Source organism: Puntigrus tetrazona, chromosome 19 (genome assembly GCF_018831695.1).
Source record: "Puntigrus tetrazona isolate hp1 chromosome 19, ASM1883169v1, whole genome shotgun sequence".
Lineage (NCBI taxonomy): Eukaryota > Metazoa > Chordata > Actinopteri > Cypriniformes > Cyprinidae > Puntigrus > Puntigrus tetrazona.
Window position 1 is genome coordinate 4,122,258 of NC_056717.1, and position 17,850 is coordinate 4,140,107.

The 17,850-nt window shown below is 40.1% G+C and overlaps 1 protein-coding gene across 19 annotated transcripts in view; it reads right to left on the reverse strand.

Annotated features, from left to right (window-relative positions):
- Window positions 1-17,850, reverse strand: part of rims2b (regulating synaptic membrane exocytosis 2b) — a 125,203-nt gene that overhangs the window by 48,218 nt on the left and 59,135 nt on the right. For 16 of the 19 annotated variants that reach the window (XM_043216972.1, XM_043216973.1, XM_043216977.1 and 13 more), the window contains 2 exons: window positions 10,208-11,085; window positions 2,384-2,589 (listed from right to left, as the gene is read on the reverse strand). In XM_043216972.1, coding sequence (XP_043072907.1) covers window positions 2,384-2,589; window positions 10,208-11,085 — 1,084 coding nt within the window. Of the gene's footprint in view, window positions 1-2,383; window positions 2,590-2,685; window positions 2,751-10,207; window positions 11,086-17,850 lie in introns of all 19 variants that reach the window. The other 3 variants (XM_043216982.1, XM_043216980.1, XM_043216979.1) reach the window with 1 other exon arrangement.

Sequence of the window (17,850 nt, forward strand, 5' to 3'; positions counted from 1 at the left end):
ACTATTGAGTCTTGTCTGTACATGCTATTTTGACTGCATTTTTTATGAATCACCAAGAACCAGAGTTTCAACTAAAAATATTCTCTACTATTTTACTGAAGAAAAAATAAGTCAGTTACATTTTGGATGGCCTGAGGGTAAGTAAATTAACAGCAAACTCTCATATTCAGGGAACTATCCCTTTAAAACGGCACATCATTTTGCAGACATTTCTTAGAGCATGTTCCCCACGTAAAGCCACTGAATGCCTTCAGAAAGCTTGGAACACGGAGAACGGTTTGTATGGACCACTTTTTGGTACAAGCTTTTGCCATTGTTGGGAGTTTGACAGCTCCGGCGGCCGTTATGAATCGGAGCTCTCTGCGCTACATCTCCAAAGACAGTCCTACAGGTCTGCAATGACATGAGGGTGAGGAAAAGATGGCAGGATCTAACAGCGTGAAAAAGTCCACCCTATAGGGCTCGGTTTGTGCATTAAGTACAAGTACAACAAGGTGAGAGGTATCAAGCACACCATTCAGGACCACAACTCAAAGCAGTAAACTAGATCAGCAGTTCTCAACTGGCGAATCACAATACTGGCACGTATTACTCGATTAAAGCAGTGACCCCCAAGAAACAGTGGTTTACAGTGATTTCAGAACAGCTGTGGGACGTTGTATTGACCTGTATACAGTAATACTGATGTAATAATGTCAGTTGATGCAGTATTTTACCATGCCTAGCAATCATAAAGAAACAGAGCTGTTTTATAAAAAGCTATAATGCTGAATGCAAAAAAAACAAACAAAAAAAAACTGTATATCGGACTGCATTCCACAAAACTATAAACCACGGCCACTACAAGTTACATCTACTTTCAGTTACATTCAACCCACAAAGAAGGAGCCAATTGAATATTGTCATCGTGACTGTAATGTGATTACAAAACTCTACAGTTGTTGCATTAACTGCAAAACTGAGTATTTCACTTAAAAGCAGTTATTTCACAGCTGGCGAGATTTGACAGTTGATTCTTATAAACATTAAAAAATAAAACGCAAAATAAATATATCATATACTTGAAAAGATCATTTAATGGTTAGACCCACAAGCCATGTTTTGTTTTTGCGGAAAGTGTAACAGTGGTCATGGTTTATAATACATTCGGACTCTTTCATATAATACTTTGCATTCTTTTTGTACAAATTCCAGTTTTAACATAAATCTCTGTTCACTTGGTTCCTCACAAATTTACATTAGACAGATTCCATACTGTGTTTTTGTGAATTCAAGTGAACCAGGAGTGTTGTGAAAAGTATCCAGCATGTTCCACCTGAATGGTAAACACTGTTGATTTGAATCGCACACAGTCAGAAGATATTTCATATTTAATATACAGTGGAAGATTTTGGACCAATAAGATTTTACAGTAGATACTACACAGTTCAATGCCTAAAAAAGAAAAACAAACTATTAACAAAATGTTCCAAAATCTCGTGCTTGTTGCTTTATCACATCAAACACGGTTAGCCAATTCACAAATATTAAATGTTAAAATTCTCACTATTAAGTATTTGCGTATCAGCATGCATATTACTAGCATACTAACTGTTTATTAGTACGTATAAAGAACATATTAGTCTGCATGGCCATATTTTACATCCCTCAATATCAAAACTTAACAACTACCTTCTTAACTATTAATAAAGATCAAATTAGGATCAAATTATTCCCTAAACCCAATGGTCAACCAATTCACAATTGTTTCATTTTAAAAACCAGTTGAGAAGCACTGATCCAGATCAATCCGCCGGTTAACCAGAAAAGCAAAGTAAATTGCTCTCACACCCTCAAGCAGTATGGATGTAGCAAGCTACTTCTATTCGCTATCGCGAAAGACGCGGTGAACGAACGAAAACCAAAGATGGGACAGAAAAGGACAGCATGAAGAATGAGACAGTGAAAAGGGGAAAAGAAAAACAACTGCTTAGTGCAAGATCGATTCCCACACTAGCCTATCCCTGTGTTTAAGCTGAGACTGAAGGATTGTGTGGAAAAAATCATGTCAGGAAATCCCGAAGGTGGGGGGTGGGGTTGTGAAAAGGTGACGTGACCAAGTGAGGAAAAACAGGTTTGCAATCAAAATGGAGCGTCTGTCCGCATCGAGAAGCATGCAGCATATGGAGCAAACAGTGCCAGGAAGTTTGTCATTCATCGTTCTGTGAGTTAGGATGCGCTAGGACTCTGCAGCCAGAAGACAGTGGAGCAAAGCAAACCAGAGGGTTCTCCTCTCGTCTGAGAGGCACGGTTAGAGCGGGAAACCCTCCAGGGGCAGAAACAGACAGTCGAGCAGGTCAGTCACAGGAAGCGAGAGGCAGGCGGCAGGAAGTCGTCTCAGTACCTTGTCGCTATGGCTATGCTCCTCGTTTAGCGTGGTGCTACTGCACGTGTCAACCCCTGAATCTTTGACCTGCGGCTCGCACCACTCCGCGTCTTCGTCGCGGGAGCGCTCCCGAAATCGCACCACTGTCTTTTGCCTCTCTGCATAACTGGCGTCCAAAAAATATGCCTGCTCATTTGTTTTTCTTTTTCCCCTTTGAATGTTGCCTAAAAGTTATGGATGATACAAAAAAGGAGGAGAAACAAAACATGCAGAGGTGAATTAAACGAGGGGAAATGGGGTGAGAGGGTCACAAGCCTCACCATAGACATTGAGGAGGCCTCGCTATGCCAAGACGCATGGTCCCACCAGTGACCATCCATATCTCCTGAGGACAGCACAGTGAGAGGACACATACGCACACACTCCAGTCAACAAGATTTCACTTGTATAGGCAGATACGCACGCTTTCTCTTTTATAGGAGTAGTTCTGCAAAAATGAAACTGCTGCCGTTATTTACTCACCCTGCAAGAGCGCAACTTTTTTCTTCCGTGTAACACTTAAGGAGATATTTTAAAGAACGCGCTAGCTGTTTTTTACTCCGTGCGATTACAATGAATGGGGACTGCAACTTGCAAAAAAGATATCCACAATAGATGCCTGGTTCAAGAGTGGATCGGTTCTTGAAAAAAAAAAAACTAAACAAAAACAGTTGATCTGGTTGACGAAATTAAATCACCATTCATTTAATGGTTATAAGAACTACTTTAATAATACTTTTGTGAAACCTTAGATCTCCATTCATTGCAATTACATGAAAAAAGGCACTAATGCATTCTTTAAAAGATCTTGTTTGTTTTCCACAGTAGAAAAAAACAGGTTGGTGACTGATGAGGGTGACTAAATGATAACAGAATTGTCATTTTTGGGTTAATTATCACTTTAAATTAACACACGTAACAATTGATATCGCTTTTCGTTGCATACACTTACCTATAAAGCAAATGGAAAGAAAGAACAAATACAGATATTTTAAAGTGGCATAGTGTTACAAAAAAAAAAAAAAAAAAAAGCGTGAACAACAACGCAACAAGGCAAAACCTGATTTTCCAGCAGTTTGACAGAAAGAAATGAAAAAATGTCACAAATATTGTCTGAAAGTACATTTTCTGAGAAGCACATTTTAAACAGCACTATTTCTGTTGACAGAGAACCTCTCTGTTAAGTCTTTATCTGGTTAGAGATACACATAAATTAAAATATAGTGATTAAATAATAAATAAAAGACATATTTTATCTGTTTAATACTGCTCCATGCTGTTGCATAATGTACATAATACCATAATATGCATCCCATTTTGCTTATGTAGTATATGGAATATTTAACACACACACACACACACATATATATTTTAAGGTCCTTTAAATATAAACTAAATGAAAGCAAACCACCATCATAGCATTCACTTGAAATGTGCAAAATAAACTGGACTATTTAAGTAAACCATGGTCATAGAACTCACTTCATATGTGCAAGATAATAGTTTTTACGTGTGCCTGTGTCACCAGCACAATATATTTGATTACGAAACCAAGCTGTAGTTTAAAAGATGAAAAATATGTTATTATGCATCCATAATTTCAACAGCCAGATTCAGTGCAATATCATAACGGTACTATAATAAATGGATAAAAAGAAATTGTATCCTAGTGTACAGCATGAAAACTTTAATATTGCAGAAGTCTGATTACTGCTGCCAACATTGCATCATCCTGTCCCCAATTTCCCTGCCAGCATGCGGTAATATCTGTGTGCTGCCGTGAAAAGAATGAATATTGTAAAAGCTTACTTCTGTAGACATTACTTCTGCCTTAACATACACCATGCCTCACAAACCAGAAGCGTTCGCCATTTGTCCAAGCACTGTGTGCGCCTTCCCAGCGCCTTCCGAAAAAAAAAGGGAATTTGTTCTGTGTAGTCCCAATATATTGTTGATAATCCGTCTTTGCTGCACCACCCCTTGCAAACCTTGGCAAGTTAAGGTTCTGCAAAGCTGATTTACTGAACTGCGTCCACCAGAAAAGGGACTCGAACTCAACTGCAGCTTTTCAAATCACACTTGGGTCGGTCTTTAAAGGTCTTGCACATCCCCTTCAAGAAAGACATCGAACCCAACTCTTTGCGCTTTTTTCCATTGCCTCTCAACGATGTCATTCTTTCCCTCTCTCTTTCTCCTTGCACTGAAATGGAGTTCATGCCTTAGAATAATGAGCTTACCGTTATTCTTGTAAGCCAGCTCAAACACCCTGCCCTACATAGTCCCCGCATCACAACAGACTGTTTCCCTGAGTTTGCCGGGCTGATCCCTGACTCTGAGAACCCCTACAGTTTGCTCATGACTCCATGGGAGCAAGCATTGGCCTCAATCGCTTGCACCCAACCAATACAACTATTCCTTTCCTTTAGATTTTCCAGTCCTCTAGTTGGTAGTTTTCACTTAAAAAGTGAAGTTCAGAGCAAACAATTAAGTTAAAAGTCCTCACTCACTTACGCAGCAAAACCAGTCACCATTCCAGGTGTTGGCGGTTTGATGAAATATTGACTTACCACCATTTTCCCAGGCTTCACACAGCGTGCCGTCTTGGTGTGTGCCTCCACTAGTTTGCTACTTTGACCAAATCCTTTTCTCTTTCTCCAGGCGGGGAGGGAATTCACTACTTTTAACCAATCAGGTTGAGTTGTCACTGACTGACTGACTGACGTATGTCCAATGGCAGCCGTTGAAAGGATAAGCTTGTCAGAGATCAAGCTCTTTCCTGTCTACAGTCAAGAGGTGTGCCACTCTTATGAGGTCAGATGGAGTGATTGGATGCCTGCTAGATTTGCGTCGACTCTAGAGTTTAACGCTCGATGCTGGATTGGAAATTCGGGGAAACATTCATTGCCTGAGCAGATACCCTACTGAACAAGCAGTGGGATTTGGAGATTTGCTGGGTGTGAACTAGCCTTTAGACAGCTGACTGAAACAGAGAAACTAAGTATGAGCCTGATGAAGGTGGAAGCAAGTGTCTCCTTGAGTCACTATGTGTCCTACTTTCTTCTGCTCGAATGTAGCCTCTTGAGTGCATTAAGTAGCTGTGGTGGAGAGGTAACCATGACAGATGCACTGGTGCAATTTCACTTCCCGACTCTGCCACGGAAGTGACCCTCCACCACTGCGAAGCTGCTGGGACTCCCTCTCCCTGCTTCTGCAGATGAAGGAAGGCTCTGGGGAGCTCTCTCGAGACTGCTCCTGTGCAAAGAGGCTTAACCAATTGAGCTAATTGTGACCCTGACAACATCAGAGCTTTTAGGGGAGGGGAATATCTTACGTGGAAGAAGAAAGAGGAGGAAGAGGAAGGACAGGTACTTCACAGATATCCATTTCTGGAAGCCTACTGATAATGAGTACCATGTAGACTTTTGCTAAACCGCTAACATTGCTGATCAATGGGAGTTTCAAAGAGTCCACTGACCTTGTTCCTAAGTTACTTTCACACCTGAGGAAAAGTGCCACCACGTTTTAAATACACTGAAAAAAGGGGTTCAGAAATTAATATATTTTACTCATGAAACTGTCAAAGTAGTATCTTAAAAAGTAGGGCTGCACAATAAATCGAAATGAAATTAAATCGAAATCGCTATTAGGCAGAAGCTGCGATTGACACGCATATCTTGTAAGTGAAGCACGGCTCTGTGATCAGTTGTAAATTTCCAACCGAAGGCCAGAGGCGCTCTCACGCAGAAACTGAAAATACATACTGAAGAAGAAATCAAAGAAATGCTTACAGCGGCTGCTAAATAAACAGAAGATTTAAACGCTTTCATTGATTCAATGTGACTAATAAACACATGACTATGGCAATATATACGGTTTATCAGAGTTCTTCTTATAACTTTCATCCAAATAAAGTATACCTATAATTCAATGCTAATCGACACGGTATTGATAAAGTGATAAAGGCTATGAAGTATGTTGCATTCTTAATTCTGTGTAAGAAGCCACATTATCGTTTCACAGAAGAATTTATTTCAAACACCCGTTTCCTAATCGTAAGATTACATTTTCTGCAATTTTTTTGAGTAGCTTGTCAGAGAACTCTGTGTAATAAATGCTGCTCCACCTGAAAGCAGGTGATGGAGATTTACTACTAAATCACAGAACCAGCTTTACTTACAAAATGTGCAGACAATTGCATTCGATTAATCATGCAGCTCTACCTTCTAGGTATCAAAGTAGGGCTGATCAATATAAAAAAAAACTCGCATTGACATAGTTTTTCTGCAATATATGTTGCAATATGAAAAAAAAAACAAAACACCAGATTACTTACAAAGCTACAAATTAAATAAACAATAAATGCTTTATATATAATAAACAAATATTTTATATTTTTCAATTAAGTCTAAGAGTATTCAGGTGCAGAAACTGAATAATTAAATATGAAATAACATTGCACAGTTTACACTGCAAGTTAAATCTAATAAATCTTCTGGGTTTTGTTGTTTGATTAACATTCACTTAATATTCAGAAAGCTACAGAAACATTTTCTTTCTTGGATTTCGATATCGATGTTGAAACAATGTATCGGGCAACCCTTTATCAAAGTAATATCCCAACAGAAGGCTACCAAAAAAGCGGTATGGTACCATTTTTGGTACAATTTACACCTTTTGACAATGAAAACAGGCCTAATTGTGCACCCTACTGTACTATACTGAACTGTACCGCTTGGCGAAAAAGAGCCATTACGGTCGAAAGCTCACTTCAAGAATTGACAAAACATCGATGACGCACATGATGTGCAACCCCCTTTATGCATCTCTAAGTGTTAAATCCTTCAACTGAGCTTTCCCACGAGTAAAAGTCTTTATTTAAAATGCACATGCTGAGACATGAATTGCAATTATTTAACGTAGCAAACAACATGCCACAGATATTAGCTTGTAAATAACTTGGAATTCTGCTGTACGTCGGGGCTTTTCAAACCGTTCCAAAAGCCTCCCTGAGCTGCTGCCCATTTTGAATCTCTCTTTATTTGACAGATCCAGTTCAGGCCAGGTGTGTTAAATAAAGAAGACATCTGTGCAGTAGTTTGAAAAGCCTGGCTGTAATGACTAATGAAGAAACACGGACATGGTTTTAAAAAGGCAATTTGGTGAGACATTTTAATTACCTTACGATCTGTTATACATGTTAAGATGTACCATCGGTGTTAGGGGAAACAAATTAACGCAAGTTAGATAATCAGATTAATTGGAAATTAGAAGGTCGGAGGCATTGTGTGTGAATACGGTGTAGTTCTAGAATAAATGTGAATGTGCATTAATTCATTAAAAACTGATTTAGCATTCAAATGTATCTAGTCCCATTTTATATATCAATGTCTTTGCTGCTGACCTTTGATGATCCAAAAATTGTTATCATGCGCCAATCATTAACATGCTGAATAAAGACAATAGTAAGTAATACTTAAAGCGGTAGTTTAGAAAAAACACTGAGTAGACATTACAAACAGGAAGCTGAAATATAACACATACAAATAAAAAGAAAAAAGGATACTCTACGTATCCAGAAGGTGGTGACAAACACCTGTCTTAATAAGCAAACTATTCAATCGATTCGTTCAAACGGCTGATTCATTCAGAAACTAAGTAAGTGCCTGTATGAATGGTTCACTGAATTATTGATTCACTCGATTCCTTTAAAAACGTGGATTCATTAATAACACCATGCCGTGTGTTGGATAGAGACGCACGACAGTTTTCGGGGCTTTATTTTCTTTGGCGAAATTAGCTACTGACGATTGACAATTATCTTGGTTTTTCTGGGTGAAAATGTTCATGCAGCCTATATTTGTCTTTCTGCCAGCCAATGATGATTCTGAAAGAAAGCGTGCAGTGTTTGTTACAGTAACATATTACGCTGTCACGTGCATCTGACATACGACCGCAATAAATGCACGTATAAATAAATGTTCAAGTAACAACTGCACGTCTTTGAATGAGCGCATCTCATTGTTCAACCTCTCGGGTCAGTCAAGTCTATAGAAATGCATCGTAATATTTGTAAAGTAAATGTCCATATTATGCGTAGGCTATAGCCCTCCTACGCATTCATATTCTAACTGGATTCTACTTAACAGTGAATGGCAATGTATGACTGTGTCCTGTGTCCCCATTCACACTCCGGCATCTTCAGCCCGGTTTGTATTACATAATTAAACCTGCTTAAATAATGAAACACCCTCCATGGTTTAAACCCTGGTCATGTGACTCACCCCATGTAATTGCCAGAGTCACTGGATTCTCCTTTATCTTAAGTGCAGTTTTAAACTGAATATAGAGGAGAAAGGTCACAGAATAACTTAATTCTCGCATCTTTTGTCTTCTCATATGACTGTGTTGAGAATATTAACTGTGGGGTTACTGTTACAAGCAATAATCTGCTTAATATTCAACAATTCATTCAACAGTGTAGACAACTGAAAAAAAAAGCATGCAATAATTCTTCAACAAATGTTACTTTCATTATGCTCTCTTAATTAAAAAAACCTCTCCAAATCTGTATTGAAGGCAGATTCCGTAAGATGACATTATAACCCACAATATCTTGACCATCAACAAGTTCTGCTCTGCAAAAACGGACTTTCTTATTGAAGTGGGCCAACCAAGAACATTCAGTAAAAAATAACACAAAATCATTTAGGATCTAGGATCTGCTCCTGGAGATCTACCGTCCTGCAGAGTTCAGCCGTAAACCCAATCAAATGCTCAGAGTTACTGAAAAAAGTCTGTAGGAAGGTAGCTCTCCAGGAGCAGGTCCTGATCTAGGATGTCGAACCACAAGATTCCTCTGGCTGCTGTTTATAGAGCGCACACACGCTGCATCCAAACAGCAAACTTCCCTACTATAATGTAAAACAGTACATTAAAAGCGTAGTATGTGCAAATTAACTAAACAGTAGACCCAACACGAACACTTCAGGTGAGATTCTGAAGTGCGTATCTAATGGACACTTGACAATCCCATGAGGCCACGGGAGATGAGGCTGGTCCGGTAGGTCACATGACAAACATACATATAATATTCAAATCTATGCTATATTCACGCTACACAAATTCATAATATATAGAACATACTTTTCAAAGCGGTTACTTTCTTCTAGTGGTTTTTCAGTTTGACCGAGTTAAGCATCCATAAACAATGCAAAACATAGGCATTTTGAATTTCTGCTAGTGATTCCTGGATGGAAATATCTGTAACACTTTATTTCGATAGTCCACTTGAGACTAACAACTACATGTCAGTTAGTATTAGTAGACTGTCTGCTTAATATCTTCTTACACTTTGTTTTGATGGGTGCACAACATACTACATACTGACTATCAGAACCTTTGCAAGTATATGTCGACTTATTCTACTAACCCTAAACTTTGATAGTCCACTTTAGACATTCTACTAATTATAAGTAACATTGCAACTACTTGTCAACAAATTCTGTATAACCTAAAAGTCACTTCCAGCCTTCCATCTGCATTTCACTCAGTTGAGAGTAAACAAGCTATTGCACTATATTTCACAGGCTCTAAATAATCCATACAACAGCACTGTACTCGCTGCTGCCCCCATCAGCTCTGGAGCAACGTGGTGGTCTGCATGAAGGCATAGATCTTTCTAGGAAACTGACATAAATGGAGTCACCTCTGAAGTTCCAGAAACTCTTAATGCAACTTCCTAAAACACAGCAGCGATTAGCAACCAGAAATGCAATAATTCCATTCAGAGTCGGCAGCGTTTACCTTTTTCGCTGATGGACTCGCTCTCCAGCTCCACATCCTCACAGCTGGTGTACTCCGGCGTGGTTGCCAGCTCCTCTTCTGAGCTGCTGAAGCTGCCCATGGTTCGGAGCTTGCCAAGGCGCTTGCTGCGGTGCGGTCGAGGTGGAGGAGGCCGAACCGACTCGGACTGGTCCGAACTCAGAGAGTCGTTTCGTAGCATGCTATCCATTTTGTCCCGTTTGTTTCTGCGCATGGCTGAGCTAGGGTCCAAGTGGTGCTGTTGGGGTATGGGTTTCCTCGTTGGCTCCGCCGGGCCTCGCCGGCTCTCGCCCAGCACGGGGCTGCGGTGTGGCGTCGGTGGGCTGTGATTCGACATCCGGTGTCCCGGCGAGCTCCTGTCCATAGAGTACGAGCGCTGACTTGGGCCTCCCAACAGAGGGAGGCGCGACTGCCGCCCACCGGGCCCATGCAGAGGCTCGTCGAGTTCTGTGTAGGCGAGCGAGACGTCGCTGTGGCGCCGCTCGTGCCGAGCCCGTGACACCTGGGCATGGATGCGCATCTGCTCCTCGTAGGGCTGGGGTTTGACTGGGTAGCGCGCCAGGTTGGGATCGCTGCGGTATCGGGCCTGGTATTCCTCCTCACGACGTCTCTGGAGCTCATAGTCTTCTAGCTGGCCGTCCAAACGCTGGCCTTGCGAGTGCCAGCGTCCTCGGCCGTCTTGGTAACCGCCCACCTCATTGTACATTCTTGAACTCCTCGGCGAATGGCCAGGGTCACGTCCGTAGTCGGACGGGGATCGGGGCATGCCTCCTTCAGCCGGGGCATACTGCAGTCCTCCTTCCCCCTCCCTTTGGTTATATGCCGCGTTGGGGTCCCTGGATGCTGATGGGCTTCTGTTTCTAAGAATGTAAAAGGAAATGAGGTCAGTGCGAGTGGTCAATGCAGTGAGGTGAGGCTGAAACTGTACTCTCAGTCACAAATGAGCTTATAGCACCTTCATTTTTCTTCAAGTGATTCATACTAGGGATGTATAAAACTACCTAGAGGTGAGTTGTTTGAGCTTGTTGTTTGTATAATTACTTAGACTTAGAACGTATTCTAGTATTAAAAAACAGCTGGATGAATTGCTAAATACTGAAATGGGACAAAACGCAGGTGCAGTAGGGCATCACATTTCTAATTGAAAGTACAATTATGGTGGCAATTAATTGTTCAAAATCCACTTATATTATTCTGTGGGCTTACGATGTTCTTTCTTTATACATGTTATCTTGCACTGTTTTATTTGTAGTTTTGGTATAGCATTATAACACTATGTATATTTGTACTTTTGTATTTAAAAGGAAAAAAACTAATCCAATGTATAGCTCACATTTGAAGTTTGATACTATAAAAAACCTGTTCAGCTGCTATTATTTTCTTCAATGGCATATGACATGCTTCTGCTTCTAACATAAAGCTCATTCAATTTAAATTGTGATGATCATAATTTATAAATTGCAATTACAGTTTCAAGGGAATAATCAACGATTATGATTTTTGTCGTAATCATGCAGCCCTATGGTGCAGAATGCTGAAGAATGACGAAACGTGTAAGACATGAGTTTGAGTCCCGTGTTGTGGTCCTTTCACACAGTAACTCAAAAAAAAAAAAAAAAAAGAAAAGTATTTTAGAGCTGCAGGGCCCTATGATTTTCCTAACGTGGAAAACTTGGACAAAATTGCAGAACCCAATCATAAAAATAGATCTTACCTTATAACACAGAATGTTACAGAATTTGCCAAAGTTTGCATGTATTAATTAAAAGTAGGTCAGCACACTACAATTTAAATCCTTTGTGTTCTGCATGTGTCTGTGCGAATGAATGGTTTAGTTTACTACACAAGAGCGGGATGCTCGTTGTGATTTCATTGTCTACTGTCCAAATAAATAATGACAAATACATAAGCAACATATCCAGAATTGCTCTGAGGGTCACTACAGGAACATTTGACCCCTTTGTTGAGTACAATTATTATCATATCATAAACACACAAAAATTTAAAGATCCTCATGGCCACACGCCAAAATTAAACTTAAAGTGTCAGAAATATATTGCTACTGTCCAATAGATAGTAGTAGTAGTAGATTTACGTACAAACTTAATCAAAATTTTTGGAAAAATCACTCTATATATAACCAGAAAGATAACCAGAAAAACACACATAATTACTGGAAAAAAACAATAAATAAATACATTTTAAATTTTTTTTTACCAAGCTAAAAAAACATTTTTGTTTTAATAAATTAATCTTAAATTATACAAACTTCATGATTTTAATTATGCATGATCTTTGCTTAACGACATTCAACTTAACCATTAAGAAAAAGTCCAAACCAAAAAAATGTAAATCTCATTTAATGTTTAAATGTTAAAATGTTTCTCTGCTTTACACATCTAATATTAATGTTTAAAAAAATTATATATATATATATATATATATATATATATATATATATATATATATATATATATATATATATATATATAATATTATTATTATTAAATATATTATATTTAATACAATTCCAATGGCAGTTGTTACAATTTTTTAACAAAGGTGCATTTTTTTTCCATCACACCATATAAGTCTTATAAAAAGCTGCCCTTGTATTCTATTTATATTCCCCTTCGGAAGAGGATTATAATATTTGGGGTTCTTATCATTAAAAAAAACCCCAGAAGGAGCACGGCATCCTGATCCATGCCTAATTTATGCCTTCCACTGTCTTTCTAGTCCCCCAGACTGACACACACTAAACTGTTCTCCGCCAGCAGTGCCCTCAAGTTCACTGCCACGAGTCTATCCCCGCTTGGCTTCAGGGCCCTTGTTTAAGCAGGCGCACGTCAACAAGCATCGCTGCCGTTCCTGCCCTGGAGCTCTTTCATGGTGAGGAGCCCGCAGGGACCGTGAAGCTCTGTGAGTGGGGCCAGTTGGATGGGGTTTGGTGGTCTGGGACCTGTCTGCCACAACAGACCCTTGAGCCATGGCTTTCATAGCGGTTAACCTGTAAGGGCAGAGCGTTCGTCTCCGGCCAGAGTCATGAGGGGAAGTGTGTCACACCGAGTCAGAGGAACACTGCAGTGCCAAGACTGAGCCAGATGCGTTTAGTTTCCTCCCGTTCTGTTTCGCTCTCATTGACCGTTATATCACGCCAGCGGTCTCGCTTACAGCAGATGCTGCTACTCTCCCACAGCTGGAAAGAGACTGTTAAAGTAAACAGCCATTTTACTACTGTTTGTGATTTGAACAAAACCATAACCTTAAGTATTAAAGTTGAGTGCGAATGATCTCTTATCGTTCTTTTTATAGGCATGAATGGTGCTACAAGTCACGTGGTTTGTTGAGGTGCAAGGTTATTATAGTTGACTAAAATTAAAACCATTAATACAATTATAATGTAATTAAAATGTACATTTTTTACTAAACAAAGCAGATGATTATTTAAATATTCAATAACAAATGAAAATAAATTCTTTATTATTCTGTCACACACTTTACATTCTTCATTATTTATCATTAGTTAATAAATTGGTTAAACTCCCAATGAAAAATTCAAAACGTTCATTAATGTTAGGTAATTAAAATATTTAATAACATGTTAAGGTTAACAAATGATATTTTACTGATAAGTGATAAAAAAAGTGAAAAAAAAATTACTTAAGTTAATCTCTCATTTCAATATATATATATATATATATATATATATATATATATATATATATATATATATATATATATATATATATATATACACACACACACATATATATATATAGACCTACACCAATCTAAAGAACAATCTGCAACTCTATGTAAAATGCTGATAACAACTTGGCAACCACGTAGAAACACCCCAACAACCACCCATAATAACTTAGCATTATATTGCTGGCTTTGCCATGGGCGAACATCTTATTTTTATTGACGTGGGCAATGCATCATTAAATGATTGTGCAGAGTCAGCAGCAGCAGCAGCAGCATATTGAGCCGCACCATATTTCAGCAGTAAATGACTGCTGAATGTCTAAATGTAAATGTGACATCATCCACCGTGTCATCATATGCATGCTGCAATATGGGTGATATTATTCCTTGATTTGTCGTTTCCGTGCAAAGCCCCACGAGCCTCTCGAATCAGAGCAGACACAGCACAGAAGGAGAAACAAAACTCAAAACCACTGCAATATTCAGCGGCTGTTAGCTTTAAAATAAAGGCCATTTTGACGTTTCGCTCACAGCTGAGACTATTTTCTGTTTGCCATGTGTCGGCTCACCTCACAAAATAACTAAACACCGCAGTGCATAACTGGAATGGCCACGGGAGTAAAAGATCCCAAACCATAATTCCTCGTTTGCACCGAAACGGTGGCATCCGAGGTAATTTGATTCAACATATTTATACACTGAATTAAATATAAACTCACTGGAGCAACTGTGCAAAGTTACAAAAATAGGACGGAGTGCCAGTCAACTAAAAGCGTCACATCACACATTAGAACACCAAGACAAATGGTTTTTGTGCCGCCTATTTTTATTTTCGAGCTGTTAAAGCTGTCGCGGCGCCAAAATTGTCAAAATTAATTGTGAATTTTCCAAACACTTGCTTGTCTGTAAATGCTAACTCACTGGGAAACAAGTACCATAAAAGGTCCCTATGGAAATAAAGGTAACACTAGAGGCCGATTACTATTAACTACTTGCTTATTATTTACATATCGGTAGTACTTTAGTACACGTTAAAGCATGCGTGTGCTTGTGATACTCGCCAAAATGGCTCAAGATACAACTAAGGAGAGCAAATTAGGTTATTTTTATTTTCTTTACGCAAAAAAAAAAGTATTCTCGTAGCGTCGCTAAACTGAAGTTGAGCTACCGATACCACATGGACCGCTTCACCGATGTCTTTACGAATGTTTCTGGACTCCAATCGTTTTAGTTGAGTTGCTGTCTATAGAGTCGACGCCGTCTAAAATCTCTTCCATTGTTATCCAAAGATGAACGAAGGTCAAATACTGTTTGATTTTGATAAAATGCTTCAATACTCCAGTCTTTAATCTCACGTGATTCTTCAGAAACCATCCTAATGATTTCGACGCACGTTAACAGCATTCATTCAAAACAGAAACGTAAGTGTCTTTACTGTCACTTTTGATCAAGTAACCCATCTTTGCCAAATAAAAAAGTAGTGACCCCCAATTTCGTACACCGGCTTATAATATAAGAACAAGCATGCATTGCACAGAAAGCGGCTCAAACTTATAATGACGCTCGAAACAGCATCCTGCTGGGACAAAAAGAGGAAAACAAACAGAATGAGTGTTAATCCTATACCCACAGCATGGCATCACGAGATGTAAACAGCCCTAAACCTCACGCATGATAATCTTTCCCAACTGCACGGCCGCTTCTGTGCGAGCATTACTCAGGCGTTATAATTACTTCTCTGGGAACATCTGCACGCCTGTCACAAAACCGTCAACTAAGCAGCATTCGGCGAGAGGAACTTGACTGTCACACGAATGCTGCGCCGGCAAAAAAAAAAAAAAAGAAGAACCAATCCTCCGCGGCCGAGCACGCACGCACCTGTCACTCAAGAGCTGCACATCTGGGCTGCGGGCGCCACAATGACGACCGCGCGGCTGCATCAAACGCACGTGCACCGCACCACACGCCGCCGGAGGGGCAGAACAGGTCCGGCCGGGGGGGGGAAACGAGGTCAGGGTTACAGAAAATACATGCACCGGTCCCGTAGCGCGGTAGCTGCTAGCTTAGTGTGCGTCCTGCACCCCTCCCCGCACGCTCTCCACACCGGAGCAAATCTAGAAAGCCGAAGCGGGCCGAGAAGAGCCGAGGGGGCGCCGAGAGGCCTGAGCGCACGAGGTGCAAAGGCTTCTGGGAGTGGAGAGCGGTGTTACCGTTTAATGCTGTTATCACAGGCTGTATATAGCTGGAGGTCAAGCACGACTTTACCCTGCAAGGAGGATTATGGTACTTAGCTGATTACTGGCTGCATGGCGGTTATTGCTTAGCAATCGTACGGCTCGGGAACTCCTTCTCCGAGCGCGCAAAGTCTGGATTTCGGCATAATCATCTTCCTCTTTGCCCCGGCAAACTCCAGGAACAAAGCGGGAACAATATCCCAGTGAAATAAAGCTCTCTGGATGTGATGCATCAGCATGTAGAGGTTGGCTGTCTCAGCATGTGTGAAGTAAATGTGTGTGTGGGCGCTTTTCCTTGAGCTCGTGTGGGAGATCGAGCACGTGTGTGTTCACAAATATTCATACATCCAGTGTGTGTGTGTGTGTGTGTGTGTGTGTGTGTGGTCTCTCTCTCAAGTGGACAGATTAACTCTGAGCCTTGCGGGTTTGTGTGTGTGTGTGTGCGCATCGGTATTAGAGCGAGAACACACCGCCACCTAAAGCCAGTGCAATATATTACACATTAGCTGATGGTGGTACTTCACGTTCACAACTATATAAAAATCCTGTGTATAACTTAACGGCTGGTGCAAATATCGACAAAACTGGGTCAATAGTTATAGTATGAGAGTACACAAACATGCTCAGATGTAGGGGTGCATGATTTGGGGGAAATCAAATGATAAAATTTAATGATAAAATTGGTTTCGGTTGATGGGAACGGCAGGGAGTCATTAAAGATTCTACTTTGTTCATAAGCACTTCTTATCACAAGAATGCTTGGCACTTTTTTTGCCAAATGCATACTGAAGCGATGCAAACTCAAAGCAGATGCAAAGACGGAGTTCATGTTCGTTTACCGTGAAGCCAACCACTTTGAGATGCTGAAACACCAGCTGCGCTGTTTGAAGAATGAGCTGCTCATGTGTAAACGGACACAGTGCCAAGCTTCGGCCCGAAATAACCAGTGCATAGATAACTCTTCTTCTTCACGCACAATTTTGGGTTTATTTTGGTATGGATTTTTGAAAATGATCTTTCGTGCACGCTCTAAGCGATTGAGAAGTTTGAAATCTGAAAGTGCACCTTGTACGGAGTTAGAGGCGACTCTGAATCACTGAAACGAATCGTTTTTAAAACAGATCCAACGCCAGTTCATGTTGACGACACTAACTTTATGGTCTTGTCCCGTTGGTCTGAATAAAAATGTACATTCATTCTTCACCACTAGGTGATGCTTTTCCAGCAATAGCGTAACTGTTTCCCGGGTAACGCTGTAAACAAAGCAGCACCCATCACACAAACCCTGCTTCATCAAATCAACCAATCACTGCAGACTAACGTCACGCAAAGGAGGGGTTTGGAAAAATTAACTCTTGAGGGAATTGTTTATGAGTCGTTAAGCAAATAAGGTAAAAATAAATGCATATGATATGACCATGAAAGACTTTTTTGAGCTTGCATGCATGTTAACCTGTTGTTGGGGACTCCCAAAACCAAAATACGAACCCGAAAAATGACATCTGAGCTTGCAGGTTGAACTGAATGTGAAATATTAATTTTGCATTGCAGGCAGCAAAAAAGTGAGCAAACGACTCTTATGACCCAGCTTTTTTTCCAATACATCAAAAACACTTATGAGTCAGTGGGAGTGATTACTGAATTAATTACTTGCTCACTGAATAACAAATCAGATCAGTA